This window comes from Gorilla gorilla, chromosome 15 (genome assembly GCF_029281585.2).
Source record: "Gorilla gorilla gorilla isolate KB3781 chromosome 15, NHGRI_mGorGor1-v2.1_pri, whole genome shotgun sequence".
Lineage (NCBI taxonomy): Eukaryota > Metazoa > Chordata > Mammalia > Primates > Hominidae > Gorilla > Gorilla gorilla.
The window spans coordinates 25,193,061-25,210,015 of NC_073239.2; the positions used below are offsets into that span (position 1 = coordinate 25,193,061).

Genomic DNA, 16,955 nt, shown 5'->3' on the forward strand with positions numbered 1-16,955 from the left:
CATCTCAGAGGACATAGAACCTATCCACAATTAATCCCCTATCCATATGGTACACTTTCAATATTGTAGGTGTTTGAGAATTATCTCTGCTCAATGATTTCTCATACAATGACAAGGCAAAGCTCTCTCACATTCCAGTGAACCACCATCTTCTTGTAAAGCCAACTTAATGCTATGCTTTGCCTTTAGTTTCAACTTGAAACAAATTGTACAACCTACAGCACCTCAATACTACATACAATGAACATAATTGTTTTATAACAAAAATTGAAGTTATACATTTGTGAAAATTTTGCTGCATACTATATCATCTCAGCACTCCAGTCGAGAACCACTGTCTTACCTGTTTTCAATTTCCCCCATTGTGGCTTACTGACATAATTCTAGTTTCTTTATTTCTAATGCTTTAATTCACATTTTACTATTTTATTGCATGCATGTCCTTCCTTCTTAAATTATTTGCAGAATGAAACTAAGTGTTCAAAAAATAAAATACAGAAAGGAAATGCTGTCTTTGGTGGCCACTCTCTATAGCCTTCTGCAAATAGAAGTAAAAAATAAGTGAGCCACAGCCTATTACAGTACCTACAGCAATGTCCACGAGATCCTCACTCAATAGGAGGGTTTAAAGTACTTAGTGATTTTTGAGAAGCTAACCATTACCATCCATACTCTGTCTATTCTACTCACAGGAAGGGTTTCCCAATTTGTTAAAGACACCCTCTCTGTAGAAAGATCTCTGCGAACCACATAACCTATTCTCTATAGACCTCCCTATTTCCTGCAACCACATACAAATGGACACCAAAGTCTTTTCTTATTCTGGGACATAGCTAACGGTTTGTATGTCAAAGTTTCTTTCAGGCCTGTAAAATCTGAATCTGAGAGACGGAGAGAAAAGAGACTCAGTAGTTATAATGACATAAAGGTGCAGACATGAAGCAATTCAACTTGTCTGTGCTTTGCAGACAAATGTCAACAACTGTTGGAATCCTTGCAATGCAACAATCAGAGATCATGTGAGATTTTGCTTTCTGTTTTTACTAAAAGTGTAAACCTGGCTGCAAGATAACCAGCAAACAAGCAGCTTCGATTTTGTGTACAAAGGACTGTTGATTATGCATGGACTATTTTCTTCAGTCACACTACTTTGTATGGATAGCAACACTGTCAGTGATGTCATCTTTTTAAACAACAGATCCGAATGTATAGGCACATTGTGTCAACTGAGCCCAAATCAATGACCTGGGTAATGCAATCAGGGTAACACTATTATTCCTCATCTAAACCATCCAAGCCCATAGACAAATAAATGCTAATCTGATGCATGTTTAAGGAATACGTTACATGGGAAAGAAAATCAAGCCCTTGTTTAGTTTTATTTACATTCTAATATGTACTTCCAGAAAATGCATCACAGAATTTACATCATATGCATCACAATAAGCTGTTTTATTTTTGTATTAGTAGCGGGCTAAGTTATTAACAATCATACTTGCTTGGATAAGAACATTTTTAACAAGGATATCTTCTAAAGAATGTGTATTCGTATAGCATACCAATACCTTTTCACAACTGTGGAATCAGAATAATTTATGGCATTCCCGATAGAGGAGGCAGCATTGTTTTTATTGATTGGAATAAGGAAAATTTTGAAGGATGTATATATAGCTTTTAGTTCCATCTCCGCTTGCTTTATGATTCGATTATTTGTTTACTTACTTTCATATGGGCATAACATGAATTTAAATCAAGCAGATTTAAAATTTTTCAACAGTTGGAACCTAAGCTTTCTGAGGTGAAAAATGTTTCTTAAAAGGCTTGTAGGAAAGAGATTTAACGAGTCTTTTCAATCGTTTAATAAAAGTATACACTGAGCGCCTTCTACAGAGTTGGGCAGGTGCTGCGGAGAAGCTTAGCGCTACGCCGGCCTCCAAAACCGCACATCCGGGACATTCGAGAGTCAGTCCGAGGCCCCGCCCTTAGGAGGGCGGGGCCACTGGGCAATCGGCGCAGGCCCTTCGTCGTGCCCCGCCTCGTCTGCCCCGCCAGCTCGTCGAGGGAGGGGCCAGCGACACATGGCCTAGTAACCGTCCGGCCGCGGCGCTGGCTTAAGCCATGGCTGAGGGTAGCCGGATTCCTCAGGCCCGGGCGCTCCTACAGCAGTGCCTGCACGCCCGGCTGCAAATTCGCCCAGCCGATGGGGACGTCGTGGCCCAGTGGGTGGAGGTAACGTCAGCCCGGCAGCTCTCGTTATCCTCCGGCGTGCGGGGCGGTTTTTTCCGCGTTGTCTCGGTGACTCGTCCGCTCTGTGTCTCCCTCTGAGACCGGCGGTCCGGCCGCGGGGATACCGGGTCAGCTTGAAGCTGGCCGCGGTGGCCTGCCTGGCTGCGCTTGTCTTTTCGGTCCTGCATCACCGTTCCCCAGCGCCAGTTGTAGCACCCGAGAGGAAGAGCGCGTCTCCCTTCTTGGGGGGACCACGGGGATTTGAAACTGAGTTCGGTGAACTTCAGGCCTTACTGTCTCAGACCCCTTGCAGCTCGTGGCCTATGCTGGTCGGGGGCAAGCTTGTAGGTCAGGTTTGCTGCAAGAGTTCATGATCTGCTTTGACTTACGCCTCAGATCGCGTCGAATTCCCCCTTATGTTGACTTGGTCTTAGCATAGAAATGAGATCTCCTAAGAAACAATTCTATTTCAAGAAGCCTTTTAAAAGTTTTGACCTATTTCCAACTGAGAAACAAAGACCACTACTTTTATAACAATGTTGCCTTATCAAACACATTTCTCCAAAGAATTTAAAACATTTATGTCACTATGAGTTCCTTCTACTTTCATACATACTTTACTTTTTAAGACCGCCTGCCCCCACTGCATACAAAAACAAATAAAATTTTCTTTAAGGCCTCTGACGTATTTTTGGAGTACGTTGAAATGTAAGAAAAAAATTAGTTCATAATTAAGACTTTTGTAGATACTCAGAAACTTCAGTGTAGCAAAATCTCATTGGCTTGTCTTTTCTGCTGAATTCGGTCCCAGATCTAGCATTACTTAAAACAATTTTAGTTATTATTTTACATTTATTTTATTTTTTATATTTTATTTATTTATATTTTATTTTTATTTTTTGAGATGAATTCTCGATCTGTCGCCCAGGCTGGAGTGCAGTGGCACGATCTCGGCTCACTGCAACCTCCGCCTCCCGGGTTCAAGCAATTTTCCTTCCTCAGCCTCCCGAGTAGCTGGGACAACAGGCGCAAGCTACCACGCTAACTTGTATTTTTAGCAGAAACGGGGTTTCGCCATTTTGGCCAGGCTTGTCTGGAACTCCTGACCTCAGGTGATCCACCTGCCTCAGCCTCCCAAACTGCTGGGATTACAAGCCTGAGCCACCGCGCCCCGCCTACTTATTGTAAATAGTACCCGTGAACTATATGATGTGTGGGTGATTATTCTAAAATCAGAATCTGTTGCCCTGTGCTAATTTGGAAATATAAGCACAGAAATTCCTGTATTCTTATCTCTCTCCTTTCCCAGAAATTCACTTTTCTTATTTCTTATTTTTGTCATGATTTTTTGTGAGGTCTTGATTTCCTTATTTGAAATTTTATTATTTTATTTTGCCATCCTATCTAAAGAATTAACCGGACAGGCGCGGTAATCCCAGCACTTTGGGAGGCCAAGGCCGGCGGATCACTTGAGGTCAGGAGTTTGAGACCAGCCTGGCCAACATGGTGAAATCCCGTCTCTACTAAAAATACAAAAATTAGCCGGGCTTGGTGGCGGGCACCTGTAATCCCAGCTACTCGGGAGGCTGAGGCAGGAGAATCTCTTGAATCCGGGAGGCAGAGGTTGTAGTGAGCCAAGATTGCGCCACTGCACTCCAGCCTGAGCCACAGAGTGAAACCTCATCTCAAAAATAAATAATAAATAAAATAATTATCCTTTTTTTTTTTTTTTGAGACAAGAGTCTCACTCTGTCACCCAGGCTGGAGTGCAATGGCGCAATCTCGGCTCACTGCAACCTCCGCCTCCCAGGTTCACGCCATTCTCCTGCCTCAGCCTCCCAAGCAGCTGGGACCACAGGCGCCCACCACCACGCCTGGCTAATTTGTTGTATTTTTACTAGAGACGGAGTTTCATCGTGCTAGCCAGGATGGTCTCGATCTCCTGACCTTGTGATCCGCCCACCTCGGCCTCCCAAAGTGCTGGTATTGCAGGCTTGAGCCACCGTGCCCGGCCGAATTATCCATTTTTATAGTTGCATCCAGACACTATAAATTGCAAACTATCAGTCATTTAGTTTCCTTCCACGCTTATTTATCTTTTTTATGTTGTTCAGGCTACATCTCCTTATGCAAAATCACATGTATTTTATTGCTGGCATCCAAACTATCAGTTTGTGTTTATAAACTTAAAAACTATTTTAAAGGCTTTCGCTTTCACTCCTACACACATAACTAAATTAGTTTAAAGAGCTGACAAGTAATTTAGATGGTGAGAAAATGTAAATTCTTTCTTCTTACATATTCTCTACCCTGTTCTATTATTAAAAGTTCTTGTTTTTTTAGAAACAGCATTTTAATTGTCAAGATTTGAAGGTTACTTTCTTTGCTTGTTCTTAGTTTCATTCATTTAGAACTTTGCTGTCACAGACTAATGTTTTTGTTCCTGGTAAGTGAACTTTTTAAAGCTACAGTGAGAATTATCTGTATTTTTCTATATATTTGAAATGTTTTATACCAAAGAAGTTATAAGGAAAGTGATTTTTGACTTGAAGTCACAACTTAACATCTATTATGGAATAAATGAAAGGCAAAGACCTTAATGAGGAGATAATGTTAGTGGAAAGAACAGGTATCGTTCTGCAAATGATTAGGTATTTAATTCTGACACTGCATGTGTCCAAATATAAATATGCTTAAGATTTCGATTCATGATGAAAACAATACTAGTGGAGAGGCCTGTGACAGTAGTGCAAATACCTATAATAACTTGCCAGCTTCTTGTGGGTATGCATTGGAGGCCCTTGCCTATTGTTTCAGTAGCACGATTGTACTTTTTAAAACTCACTTCTTTTCCAGGTAAATCACGTGTGAGTGCAGAGCTGCATTTACATTTATCTAGAAAATTCTTTGGATAACGCATAGAGCCTGGAACATATAGTTGAATGTTAATGCAATCAACAGATAAACTGAATCCCTATCATGTACAAAACAGCCTGTAAAGTGCTTTGGAAGTTAAAATGTGAAATAAATTGTGCCTCTGCCCTTAAACTTATTTTTACATACTCATTTAATAAACACTAATATAGCACTTACTATGAACCAGGCACTGTGTTTAAGTACTTTACAAATGTTAACTCATTTAATCTTCCTAATAGCTCCTGGAGTCAAGATTAATTTACAGAATCAAAAAAATCTAATGATTCACTCAGAAGCAGAATCAAAGTCACTATTCAAATGTCTCTTTTCTGTATAGTCTCTGTCCTACAAGATCTAAGAAATATCCAAGTCATTATGTAAAATAAATAAGCCTATATTCCTGATAACAACCAACCTTTTAATGTAGAATTTACTATCACAAATGCAGTTTTCAAGTCCCAGTTTTCAAGTCCTAATCATGTTTATATAAAGCATTAACAACAATAACAACAACAACAACAAATAATTGGACAGTTTCCTGGAGTTTATAGAAATAGAATCAGACCCTTATTTTCATTATTTGTAAGTAAATGGATTAGGGGAAATAAAGAGAGATGATGTCAAAAGATATCAGTCACAGGTTGTTTATCCATCAGCTGTATCTGGTATAATGTGAATTCACTTGGCATTGAATAAACGGGGCCCAGCAAACGAAATGTTTCTAAGTCTGTCACCCTTACTTGAGAAAAGGCTGGTTGATCCTCTTAATGATTTTGATTAGAAATAAATGTTTGAAGGTATAACTTGTCTTCACTGCTCTTGGGTATATTTTAAACTTAAATTTGAAAGAAATAACTGAGATGATTGAAAATTGAAAAATATTTTGTTTTCTCACATGAGAAATCTTTTGTAAAGCTCATTTTCTGTGCTTTTAACCTCTATGTCTATAATATTAATAGTTGTGAAACTGTACCCATTTAGCCCTGTATCTTTACAGATATTGTTGTAATCTGAGTTTACTGTGGTGATTTCTCATAGGTCCAAAGAGGACTGGTGATCTACGTGTGCTTTTTCAAGGGAGCTGATAAAGAACTTCTTCCCAAAATGGGTATGTGTTTGACTTTGTTTCTTTTTTAAGAGTGAGAGGCCAAGCATGGTGCTCACACCTGTAATCCCAACACGTTGGGAGGCCAAGGCAAGTGGATTACTTGAACCCAGGAGTTAGAAGCCAGCCTGGGCAACATAGTAAGACCTCTTCTCTACAAAAAATAAACAAAAGTAGCTGGGTATGGTGACCTGTGCCTATGGTCCTAGCTACTTAGGAGGCTGAGGCTGGAAGATTACTTGAGGCCAGGAGGTCGCGGCTGCAGTGAGCCGAGATGGTGCCACTGCACTCCAGCCTGGGCAACAGGGTGAGACCCTGTCTCAAAAAAAAAAAAAAAAAAAAAAGAGAGTGAGAAAGAATAGTAATAGACAAATGAACCCGAAGGGACAAAAAGCACAATCTTTTTCCTCCCCTTTTATTTTTAAAATAATATAATAATAATTTTACATATTCATGGGATACATAGTGATATTTTAATACTGTATACAATGTATAACAATCAAACCAGATATGCATTATCTCAAAAATTTATTATTTGTGTTGTGAACATTTAAAATCCTTTCTTCTAGACTTTTGACAGTATACAATAAATTATAGTTAGCCATATTCATCCTACAGTGCTCCAGAACACCAGAACTCATTCCTCCTATCTAGCTATAATTTTTTATCCATTAACCAATCCCTGCCCATCCTAAGAAGCACAATGTTAAATTGTGCTGTTAAGTTATTAATTACTTAATTCTATCTAGTGTTATTGGCCTTAGCTATTTGCCTGTTTCAGAGTTTAAAGTAAGCAAGTATGGTGGAATTTTTTTAAAACATCTGCAGCATTTCAGATGACTTACAGATTGATGTAGAAGAGTGTACACACATACACATACACACAATGCACTTCAGCCAAGGATACAGAAACTTCTTGGAAGTAGGGTGGTCACACAGGGAGAAACAGATGCTGCATTTCTTAATATAGTTTCCTTTATCCCCTAGAGCCCCTAACAGAGGCAGTAGATGACACTGTATATACAAAATGTGGGTCTCATCAAACCTGGACAACTCAAGTTTATATCATTATTATGGAAGAATTTGCATTAGCCATGTGTGCACTTCCTTGTGGAAATAAGAATAGATGTAAGGTTCTCCTGGGTCTTGAGCTGAATTCAGTGTCATCACAGCCACACCTCCTCCAAGGACATAGAAAACAGAGTCAATGTTAGGGATCTCTGAATAGTAATTTACCTACCTGCAGCTTTCTGGTTTCCTGGACGGGCTATAGCACTGTATAGTGATATGTATATATACACTATCTCACATAGCTATAGCAATTCATGTGATAATTACATAGGTTCAGATATACCAAATCAAATCATACCGTCTCAGGATAGTATTTGGATATAAGGATTTTATCCACAAACAAACATACATACAAACTTGAAAGAAAAGAAGCTATCCTTAAGGTTGGGAACAGGTTGTATCCTCCTCATTAGTAAAGGACAGCATCCATTAATAAGTTGGATTAATAAGAAATATTAATTATACAAATGGGCAGTTGAAGCTTACAGAAGTTAACCTAGAAGAGCTTCAAGGGCAAATAGGCCAATGAGGAAGAGCTTAGACAAAAAGCTAAAACTCCTAGAGGGAGTTTTATACTGACATATCAAACATGTCTGACAACTTTGTCAAAAGATGAAAACCAGACTTAAGAGACTATGCTAGGTGAGAATGGAAAGCCAGTAACTGCAATAGTTTGAAATTTGAATCCAGAAGATAATAAGGAACCTCTGAAGGGTTAAGAACATAATGTTCTGGTCTGAAGAAGAAAGAAAAAAAAAAAGAGAGAGAGAGAGGCCAGGCGCGGTGGCTCACGCCTGTAATCCCAGCACTTTGAGAGGCCTAGGTGGGCAGATCACGAGGTCAGGAGATCAAGACCATCCTGGCTAACATGGTGAAACCCCGTCTCTACTAAAAATACAAAAAAATTAGCCGGGTGTGGCGGTGGGCGCCTGTAGTCCCAGCTACTCGGGAGGCTGAGGCAGGAGAATGGCATGAGCCCAGGAGGTGGAGGTTGCAGTGAGCCGAGATCACGCCACTGCACTCCAGCCTCGGCGACAGAGGGGGACTCCATCTCAAAAAAAAAAAAAAAAAAAAAAGAACATAATGTAATGAGGACTCCTATTACAGAGAATGATTGTCAGATCCTAATGCTGGAGTGTTACACATTCTGTCCACTTTCCTAAATTAATATTTTGCCTTGGATTAAATCTTTTTTGGTCCATAAAAAATGTAGAAATCTTCAAAAACAGGAAGAAAGTATTTGTCATTCTGACTTAAGATTGACTTCATAAAGTTGTCTTATGAATTCTTAAATGGTTCTTCATCATAGTAGGATGAAATATGCCTATCATATCCAAACCACATGTTATTTTATAGTGATTAAATCCTGTGTGCTTCCATATCTGTCTTTGTGAGTTCACTTTAAATACGTGTATAAGATTGTAGTGAATTTAAAACACCGAGGAGGTCCACCCTGACTCTTGTGGATAGTCTGACACTATCTAACACATGATTTTTTATATCATGATTTTCAGTAAAGAAATATATGACTCTAAGAATCATATTCTACTCGTTTGAGTTGTAAGCAAAGTAAGTCCATCTATTATTAATAGTATTAGCTTGTACTTCCCTCTATTCCAGCAGGCTAAGTAAGTCAATGTGGTGGGACTCACATTAAGCCTCACCTCATATTTATTACATAGATTCAGATATTTCCAATCAAAGCATATATGACTTGAGAATATAATAACCAGTTAAGTCTGCAAAATCTGAAATAGCATGGTTAACATAGAGATGTGTAGAATCTTCCTCAATTCACCTTCAGTATAATTGGACAGAGGGCAAGAAACCTGTCAAAGCTTAACATCCCCTATACATCATTAGAGATACTTGATTGATAACCTGTTTTAGGATATTTGAGTTTCCAGCATGCCATTAATTCATTGTCTCTTTTTAATTCTACTTACTGGTTCTACATTGTATTTATCTACATACTGATATTTGTATGCCAACAGCATTAACTGAAATCTCAATTATAGCCAGTAGAGGGAGGTACGTGGAAACATAATAAATTGTAGCATTACCTCTCAGGCCTGTTATTCCAAAATTGCCTATTTACTCTGTCACTAGCTGGAGGCCTAGATAGCTAGATAGTGATTTCGAGTGGAATGAAGTGCCCTGGAAAGTTTCCTTACAAGCAGTCAATAAAGACTGCTGGCTAAACAGCAAAGTCCTATTTGTAATAGAGAAAACTAGAGGTATTTAAAAATAAATGTTAGTTAAGTGAAAATTGATGATGCTTAATGCCTAGCTTAGGAATTCATTTGGGTGTTTGCCTTGGCAGGTTTTTACCAGATTAATTCCATGATTTGTAGAGAGGGGTAACCATATGAATATTTACTACAGACCCTCTAATAATTAAAACCGTTAGCTACCCCAACAGAAAGCATGCCTTTTAATGCCTAATTTGAGGGCAGGTGTCTTGAAGTTTATAGTTCCTTCTACCATTTGCCCTCTCAGGACTATTCTTTGCAAACAGAAGTCATGTATACCTTTATAGAGGTAGGGAGACCCTAGGTCTATTTATATTAGACACTTCTTTTGCTTATTGTTTCAAAAATGGTTAATGTTGAGGTATAAAGGCTTTCTAAGTTTAGGCTTTTAGCTATATATGGATATTTATGGTGGTTTCGACACTTCTTATTAGCTATAGGAAATCTCACGAATGCTACAAAAATAATATCACATTTTCTTATATGTGTATGAAGATAATGCCATAGCTTTATATCTTTTTATTTACTTTTTCAGTTGTAACAATGAATTTCTGATGATTCTTGCTTTCACCTTTACCCTTCTCTCATGAGTAATATTTATAAAATGATTAGTCCATGTTCATATTGCCTTTAAGGTTATTAAACAACAAAATTAGCTGGTTTATATTGGGATTGAAACAGGAACCTTTGTCTCTGCTTAAAACTCTTGGCAACTAAGTTTAAAATAATAACTGCGCTAAAATTGTTATTTGATATTCCATTATAAAGAAGAATTTAGCTGGGCGTGGTGGCTCACGCCTGTAATCCCAACGCTTTGGGAGGCCAAGGCGAGTGGATCACAAGGTCAGGAGATTGAGACCACCCTGGCTAGCATGGTGAAACCCCATCTCTACTAAAAATACAAAAAATTAGCCGGGCGTGGTGGCACGCACCTGTAGTCCCAGCTACTTGGGAGGCTGAGGCAGGAGAATCGCTTGAACCCAGGAGGCAGAGGTTGCAGTGAGCTGAGATCACGCCATTGCACTCCAGCCTGGGCAACAGAGCGAGACTCTGTCTCTAAATAAATACATAAATAAATAAATCAAGCAAGCAAGCAAGCAAGCAGAATTTGGTGTGAGGAGGAGTTATCCTCATATTTTTCCAGTGGGATTTACTTACTAAATAAAAAGAACAGGAAGGTAAAATCTTCTCATGTATTCCCCCAGGGGAACAATATTTGAGGTTCCAGTGTACAGTTAATTCTTTAGACCTTTCTGGATGAACTTATTGTTAGGTTATCTTAACTGCCAATTCAGATTTAAAATATCATACCATTTTCTGCATGAAAATTGCCTTATTTTTCATGCTTAGATTATTTAGCTTAGTGAAGCAGTATTTTACATCTAAATAGAGACTTTGGGTTAGAGGCATGAGCTGACAAACTGAATTTTAAACATGAGATTTGCTGACTAAAAACTTGATGGTTTTCTTCATGTTTGTTTTTCACTTTAAAATGTTTTGCCTTTCTTCCTCACCCAGTTAATACACTGTTAAATGTGAAATTAAGTGAGACAGAAAATGGCAAGCATGTCTCTATATTGGATCTACCTGGCAACATTCTTATTATCCCTCAAGCTACCCTTGGAGGAAGACTAAAAGGAAGAAACATGCAATATCACTCTAACTCTGGAAAAGAAGAAGGGTTCGAACTTTACTCTCAATTTGTGACTCTATGTGAAAAAGAAGTAGCTGCTAATAGCAAGTGTGCTGAAGCTAGGGTTGTAGTGGAACATGGCACTTATGGGAACAGGCAGGTGTTAAAGCTGGACACCAACGGACCATTCACACACTTAATTGAGTTTTGAAAATGAAAAACTAGTTTCTATAGCTGTTTTCTGGTATGAAATGATCTAAAGTATAATTAGATTTTCTTCCCCTTCATCTTGAATATACTAATCTTCAGCATTTTTAGACAAGAAAATCTTGGGTTTCATATATAACTCTGCACCTGCTAATTGGATGACTTTGCCAAGTCACCTAAACTCTGGATCTCCGTCACCTTTTGTCCTACATTCCTCTACCCTTCTACTTGAAAATTTGAAATATGCTGTCTATTCACTTCATAGACATTAAGGAAATGTTCTTAATTGTTTTTTTGTTTTTGTTTTTTTTTTGAGATGGAGTCTCGCTCTGTCACCAGACTGGAGTGCAGTGGCGCAATCTCGGCTCACTGCAACCTCCACCTCCTGGATTCAAGCGATTCTCCTGCCTCAGCCTCCCAAGTAGCTGGGATTACAGGCGCATGCCACCATGCCCAGCTAATTTTTTTGTATTTTTAGTAGAGATGGGGTTTCACCGTGCTGGCCAGGATGGTCTTGATCTCCTGACCTCGTGATCCGCCCACCTCGGCCTCCCAAAGTGCTGGGACTACAGGCATGAGCCACCGTGCCCGGCCTCTTAGTTGTTTTTTAAAAATTATGTACATTTTAAGTATTTTGCAATGAAGAAATTCATGCAAACAAGAAAAACACATTTCTTATACCATCAAATTTGTGTAGCATGTAATAAAAATAACTATTTGTATTAAAATTAGGTAAACTTCAGCACAACCCAATTATAACTTTGTTAATTTTGTTTACTATTTCAGTTTTCTGTATTTCCATATGTAAGTCACCATTTCTTTTAATAATATGCGTGAAAATGTAATATAGGGCCAAATGTGGTGGCTCATGCCTATAATCCCAGCACTTTGGGAGGCCGAGGTGGGAGGATCACTTGAGCCCAGGAGTTTGCGACCAGCCTGGGCAGAATAGCAAGACCCAGTCTCTAACATATACATATACATATATATATATGTAATATAGAAGGGTTATTGTGTGTTATATTACTTTCCAGGGACATTCAAATGTTTTACATTACTTTAAGAATCTTTACTTGATATAAGAACAAAGTATAAGGGTTTAAAAGTTGTTTTTATTAAACATACTATATAAATGGGTTAATGGTCTATTTTTCAGTTTTTACCAAAACCATGTGTCTCACTTTTTGTCTTCGCTTTTTAAAGAACTGGTTCATGAAATTAGTGTTAGTTCATAAATTGTTTAAGAAGTTCCTTTTCCATTGAATTAGATTGCTGTAAAAGGGAGAAAAAGGGAAGCTTCCCATAAGAATAGTTTGAAAACAAATTGACTTGTTCATTTCCATATTATCTGCTTGATGATATGGAGCCAGTGTCAATTTTTCTGTTAGTGAATGTTTTGGACTAGATGTTCCCGTCCCCAAAATTTATATGTTGAAGCCCTTATTAATGTGATGGTATCTGGAGATGGGGCTCCTCCAACCATCCCATCCTGGAACATATAAGCCGGAAAGAAAGTAGTCTCCAGAAACAGACCATGCTGACACCTTGAGTTTGAACTTCTAATCACCAGAACTGTGAGGAAATAAATTTCTGGTGTTTAAACCACCCAGTCCTATGGTATTTTGTTAGGGCAGTCTGAGCTAGGACAGTGATATAAGATAGACAGCTAGTAAGGTAAACTTTTCAAAGGCAAGAGAGGAAGATATACAAGAAATTGAAAGAATAATTAAGTCAGTAAGAGGTAATATTCAGTTTTGGCAAACTCCTCTGACTTGAGTTGAAAATACTTTTTTTTTTTTTAAGAGTAAAAACCAAATAACTAATTCTAATTGGCAAAAAAAGGTAAATAAATAAACATCCTAAGTAGCTGCTGAAATTTCCGTTGTATCTTATAGTTTCTTTAGGTCTGTGTTCCTAAGATGCTTAAAATTTTTATCATGAAAAATCCTATTTTCTCTATACCCTTCCTGTACTATTCTATTTTGGAACCAGAGAATCAATAACTGGCTTGGTAATGAGCTCATTGTCCTTAACTTTTGCTTTATTGATTCACAATACACTTACTGAAATGTAATAAACTATTCATAAACTTGCAAACTCCAGTTGTCTCAAAGTTTCTCCAAAGAGGTATGTACATCTTTCAAAAAGATAATGTTACCTATTTTAAACCATTTTGATTTTATGTCTAGGTGAAATGCTGACTCATAGCCCTTGATTGCTGTTTTAGAGTTTAGGCAATCCTCTTTAAAAAAATGTGCTTGAGGTACCTGGGGAGAATAACAATTTCAAGTACATGAAGGGTTATTAAGCAGAAGGTGATAGGCATCTTTGCTTAATTTCCAGAGAGGCTACAACAAGGGAAAAGGCAAATGAAGTCGTGGATATGAAAATAACTATACCTTGGCTTTCTGTAGCTCTTCTGGCCCAAGGTGCTCAAAGAATCTTCAATAGATATTTTATCTTCACAGTATATGTATGATGAGGATAGCGCTGTGGAAAGTAAGACAATGCTTAAGGAATTTCCCCAAGGTCACACAAGAGGGAGGACTAATTTCTATTTTCTTGACTTTCTTGTAGTGACAGTTGTTAAAAATTGAAATTGGCCTGGGCGCGGTGGCTCACGCCTGTAATCCCAGCACTTCGGGAGGCCTAGGCGGGTGGATCACGAGGTCAGGAGATCGAGATCATCCTGGCTAACATGGTGAAACCCCATCTCTACTAAAAATACAAAAAATTAGCCAGGTGTGGTGGCGGGCGCCTGTAGTCCCAGCTACCTGGGGGACTGAGGCAGGAGAATCACTTGAACCCAGGAGGCAGAGGTTGCAGTGAGCTGAGATCGCGCCACTGCACTCCAGCCTGGGCGAGAGAGCAAGACTCCATCTCAAAAAAAAAAAAAAAATTTTGAAATTGATCTTGATAAAGACCTAGAATCTCTCAATGTGGATCACTTGAGAAAGAATAGCCAATAAATTGGTTTATTTTCTAAATTAGGAGCAGACAGGGTTGCACCTAATTTAGGTGCTTTCTGCCTCTGTTTTCCTAAGATTAAAGCATGTTTCAAATAGAATATCTAAATACAGGTACTATTTTATCTGCCAATTTAGAAACCTCTGGATTCAATTATAGAAAATACTATATTTTCCATTGTGTATAAGACACAATGGATATGGTTGTAATAGCTTGAGTACTTTCATATAAAGTAAAATCAAACATACTTTTACCATTCTTTCATGAGTTCAAGGCATAAAAGAAGGTATACCATTTATTTATGAATAGTATCTGTACTAGTGATGATTTCTTGACTCCATAATGAAAGAACTAAATTTATCAGATATCAATATCAATACTATAAAATCCTTCATGCCACTTGTTTTAGAAAAGAACTCACATTGATGTTATAATAGAACAATGTCATGTCAGATTTTTACTATCTGTGATTAACATTGCAGAGGATCTAATTTGTTATATTATAGTTAAATATATAGCAAAAAAAAAGATAATGAAATTCCAATGTCCTTAGAAGTGTCTTGCCTATTAATTTATTGAAATAAGACTAGTTTCTTAAAGGTAAGAACTACTAGAAAAGTAACATTTTCGTTTTGAAGTCATCCCTTGGTGATGACTTTAAACAGTTATTTTGATAGTTTCATAACTATTCTCCCTACCTCCTGTTTCTCCTATCCCCATTCCTTTTCTGCAGACCATCTCCAAGGTTATATTCCCAGAACATGTCTTTCTCTATGATATTCTACTTCTTAGAAACTTCTATAACTCCTCTTTATTGACAGGACAAAGTCTAATCTTCTGAGGTTGGCATCAGCATTCTCTATACGCCTTAGGAGTGAATGAAATCACTCAAGGAGATCTGTAGAGGACTAAAATCAGAATCTTAAGAAATAACATGTAAAGAAACGGCAAAGTATGAGAGGCCAGAGGAGACGATGGAGATTTCAGAGAGTCAGAGAACCAGAAAAGCGCATTGTTTTTTTTTGTTTGTTTGTTTTTAATTTTTTTATTACACTTTAAGTTCTAGGGTACATGTGCACAACATGCAGGTTTGTTACATATGTATACATGTGCCATATTGGTGTGCTGCACCCATTAACTCGTCATTTACATAGGTATATCTCCTAATGCTATCCCTCACCCCTCCCCCGACCCCACGACAGGCCCTGGTGTGTGATGTTCCCCACCCTGTGTCCAAGTGTTCTCATTGTTCAATTCCCACCTATGAGTGAGAACATGCTGTGTTTGGTTTTCTGTCCTTGTAATAGTTTGCTGAGAATGATGGTTTCCAGCTTCATCCATGTCCCTACAAAGGACACGAACTCATCCTTTTTTATGGCTGCATAGTATTCCATAGTGTATATGTGCCACATTTACTTAATCCAGTCTATCACTGTTGGACATTTGGGTTGGTTCCAAGTCTTTGCTATTGTGAATAGTGCTGCAATAAACATACGTGTGCATGTGTCTTTATAGCAACATGATTTAAAATCCTTTGGGTATATACCCAGTAATGGGATCGCTGGGTCAAATGGTATTTCTAGTTCTAGATCCTTGAGGAATCGCCACACTAACTTCCACAATGGTTGAACTAGTTTACAGTCCCACCAACAGTGTAAAAGTGTTCCTATTTCTCCACATCCTCTCCAGCACCTGTTGTTTCCTGACTTTTTAATGATTGCCATTCTAACTGGTGTGAGATGGTATCTCATTGTGGTTTTGATTTGCATTTCTCTGATGGCCAGTGATGATGAGCATTTTTTCACGTGTCTGTTGGCTGCATAAATGTCTTCTTTTGAGAAGTGTCTGTTCATATCCTACTTTTTTCACCTACTTTTTGATGGGGTTGTTTGATTTTTTCTTGTAAATTTGTTTAAGTTATTTGTAGATCGTGGATATTAGCCCGAAAAGCGCATTGTTAAACAAATTCACTCAAGATGTAAACAGTGACAAAGTCAGTGCCAAATAACAAAGAAAAATTGGATGCAATTGAATATTTTCACAGCATATGGGGAATTGGCATATTTGTAGTAGTTAATAGTAGAGTTTCTTAATCATTTGTCCTGTGGTGGAGTAGTCTCAAAGTGTGTCTTTGTACTGGAATCACCTGTTAAGATGCAGTTTTCTGGGACCATCCCAAACATACTAAATTAGAATCTCAGGAGCTGAAATCTGTCTAGTCACCAGCCTCTCCCCAGGATGATTCTTGTGTACCCTGGAATCCCAGAACCACTGTTAACCAGAATGAAGCCCAGGCTTCTAAGGCTGGTATCGCGGTTTATAATCTGGCTCCAGCTCAACTGTCTAACCTTTTCTCCCGCTACTCCCAGTATACCTCTATTTGTATTTTTCCAGTATAGCCCTATTTATATTTTTCTTAGATCATGCCCTTACCTAACTTGCCCTTTTCTGTACTCTAAATCCATCATTACTCAGTCTCTTCTGACCCCATAGTAATTTCTTCTGCCTCTACCATCTTTGGCATTATGATTGTGCCACTCTTGATACTTGTGATGTATTTTATAAGATTAAGTACTTT

The 16,955-nt window shown here is 38.2% G+C and overlaps 1 protein-coding gene across 1 annotated transcript; it reads left to right on the forward strand.

Annotated features, from left to right (window-relative positions):
* Positions 1 to 1,965: 1,965 nt before the first annotated feature.
* On the forward strand, positions 1,966 to 13,507 carry DTD2 (D-aminoacyl-tRNA deacylase 2). Its single transcript, XM_004055059.5, has 3 exons — positions 1,966 to 2,229; positions 6,181 to 6,250; positions 11,089 to 13,507. Exons 1-3 carry the CDS (start codon positions 2,119 to 2,121, stop codon positions 11,412 to 11,414), a joined length of 507 nt encoding a protein of 168 aa, XP_004055107.1. The 5' UTR covers positions 1,966 to 2,118; the 3' UTR covers positions 11,415 to 13,507.
* Positions 13,508 to 16,955: the final 3,448 nt, after the last annotated feature.

Bases quoted from the DNA above. Each gene is read 5' to 3' on its own strand.
- DTD2 (XM_004055059.5), top strand. From the start codon at position 2,119: ATGGCTGAGGGTAGCCGGATTCCTCAGGCCCGGGCGCTCCTACAGCAG. The intron at 2,230-6,180 runs GTAACGTCAGCC...GATTTCTCATAG, and splicing joins TCGTGGCCCAGTGGGTGGAG to GTCCAAAGAGGACTGGTGAT. The intron at 6,251-11,088 runs GTATGTGTTTGA...TTCCTCACCCAG, and splicing joins AGAACTTCTTCCCAAAATGG to TTAATACACTGTTAAATGTG.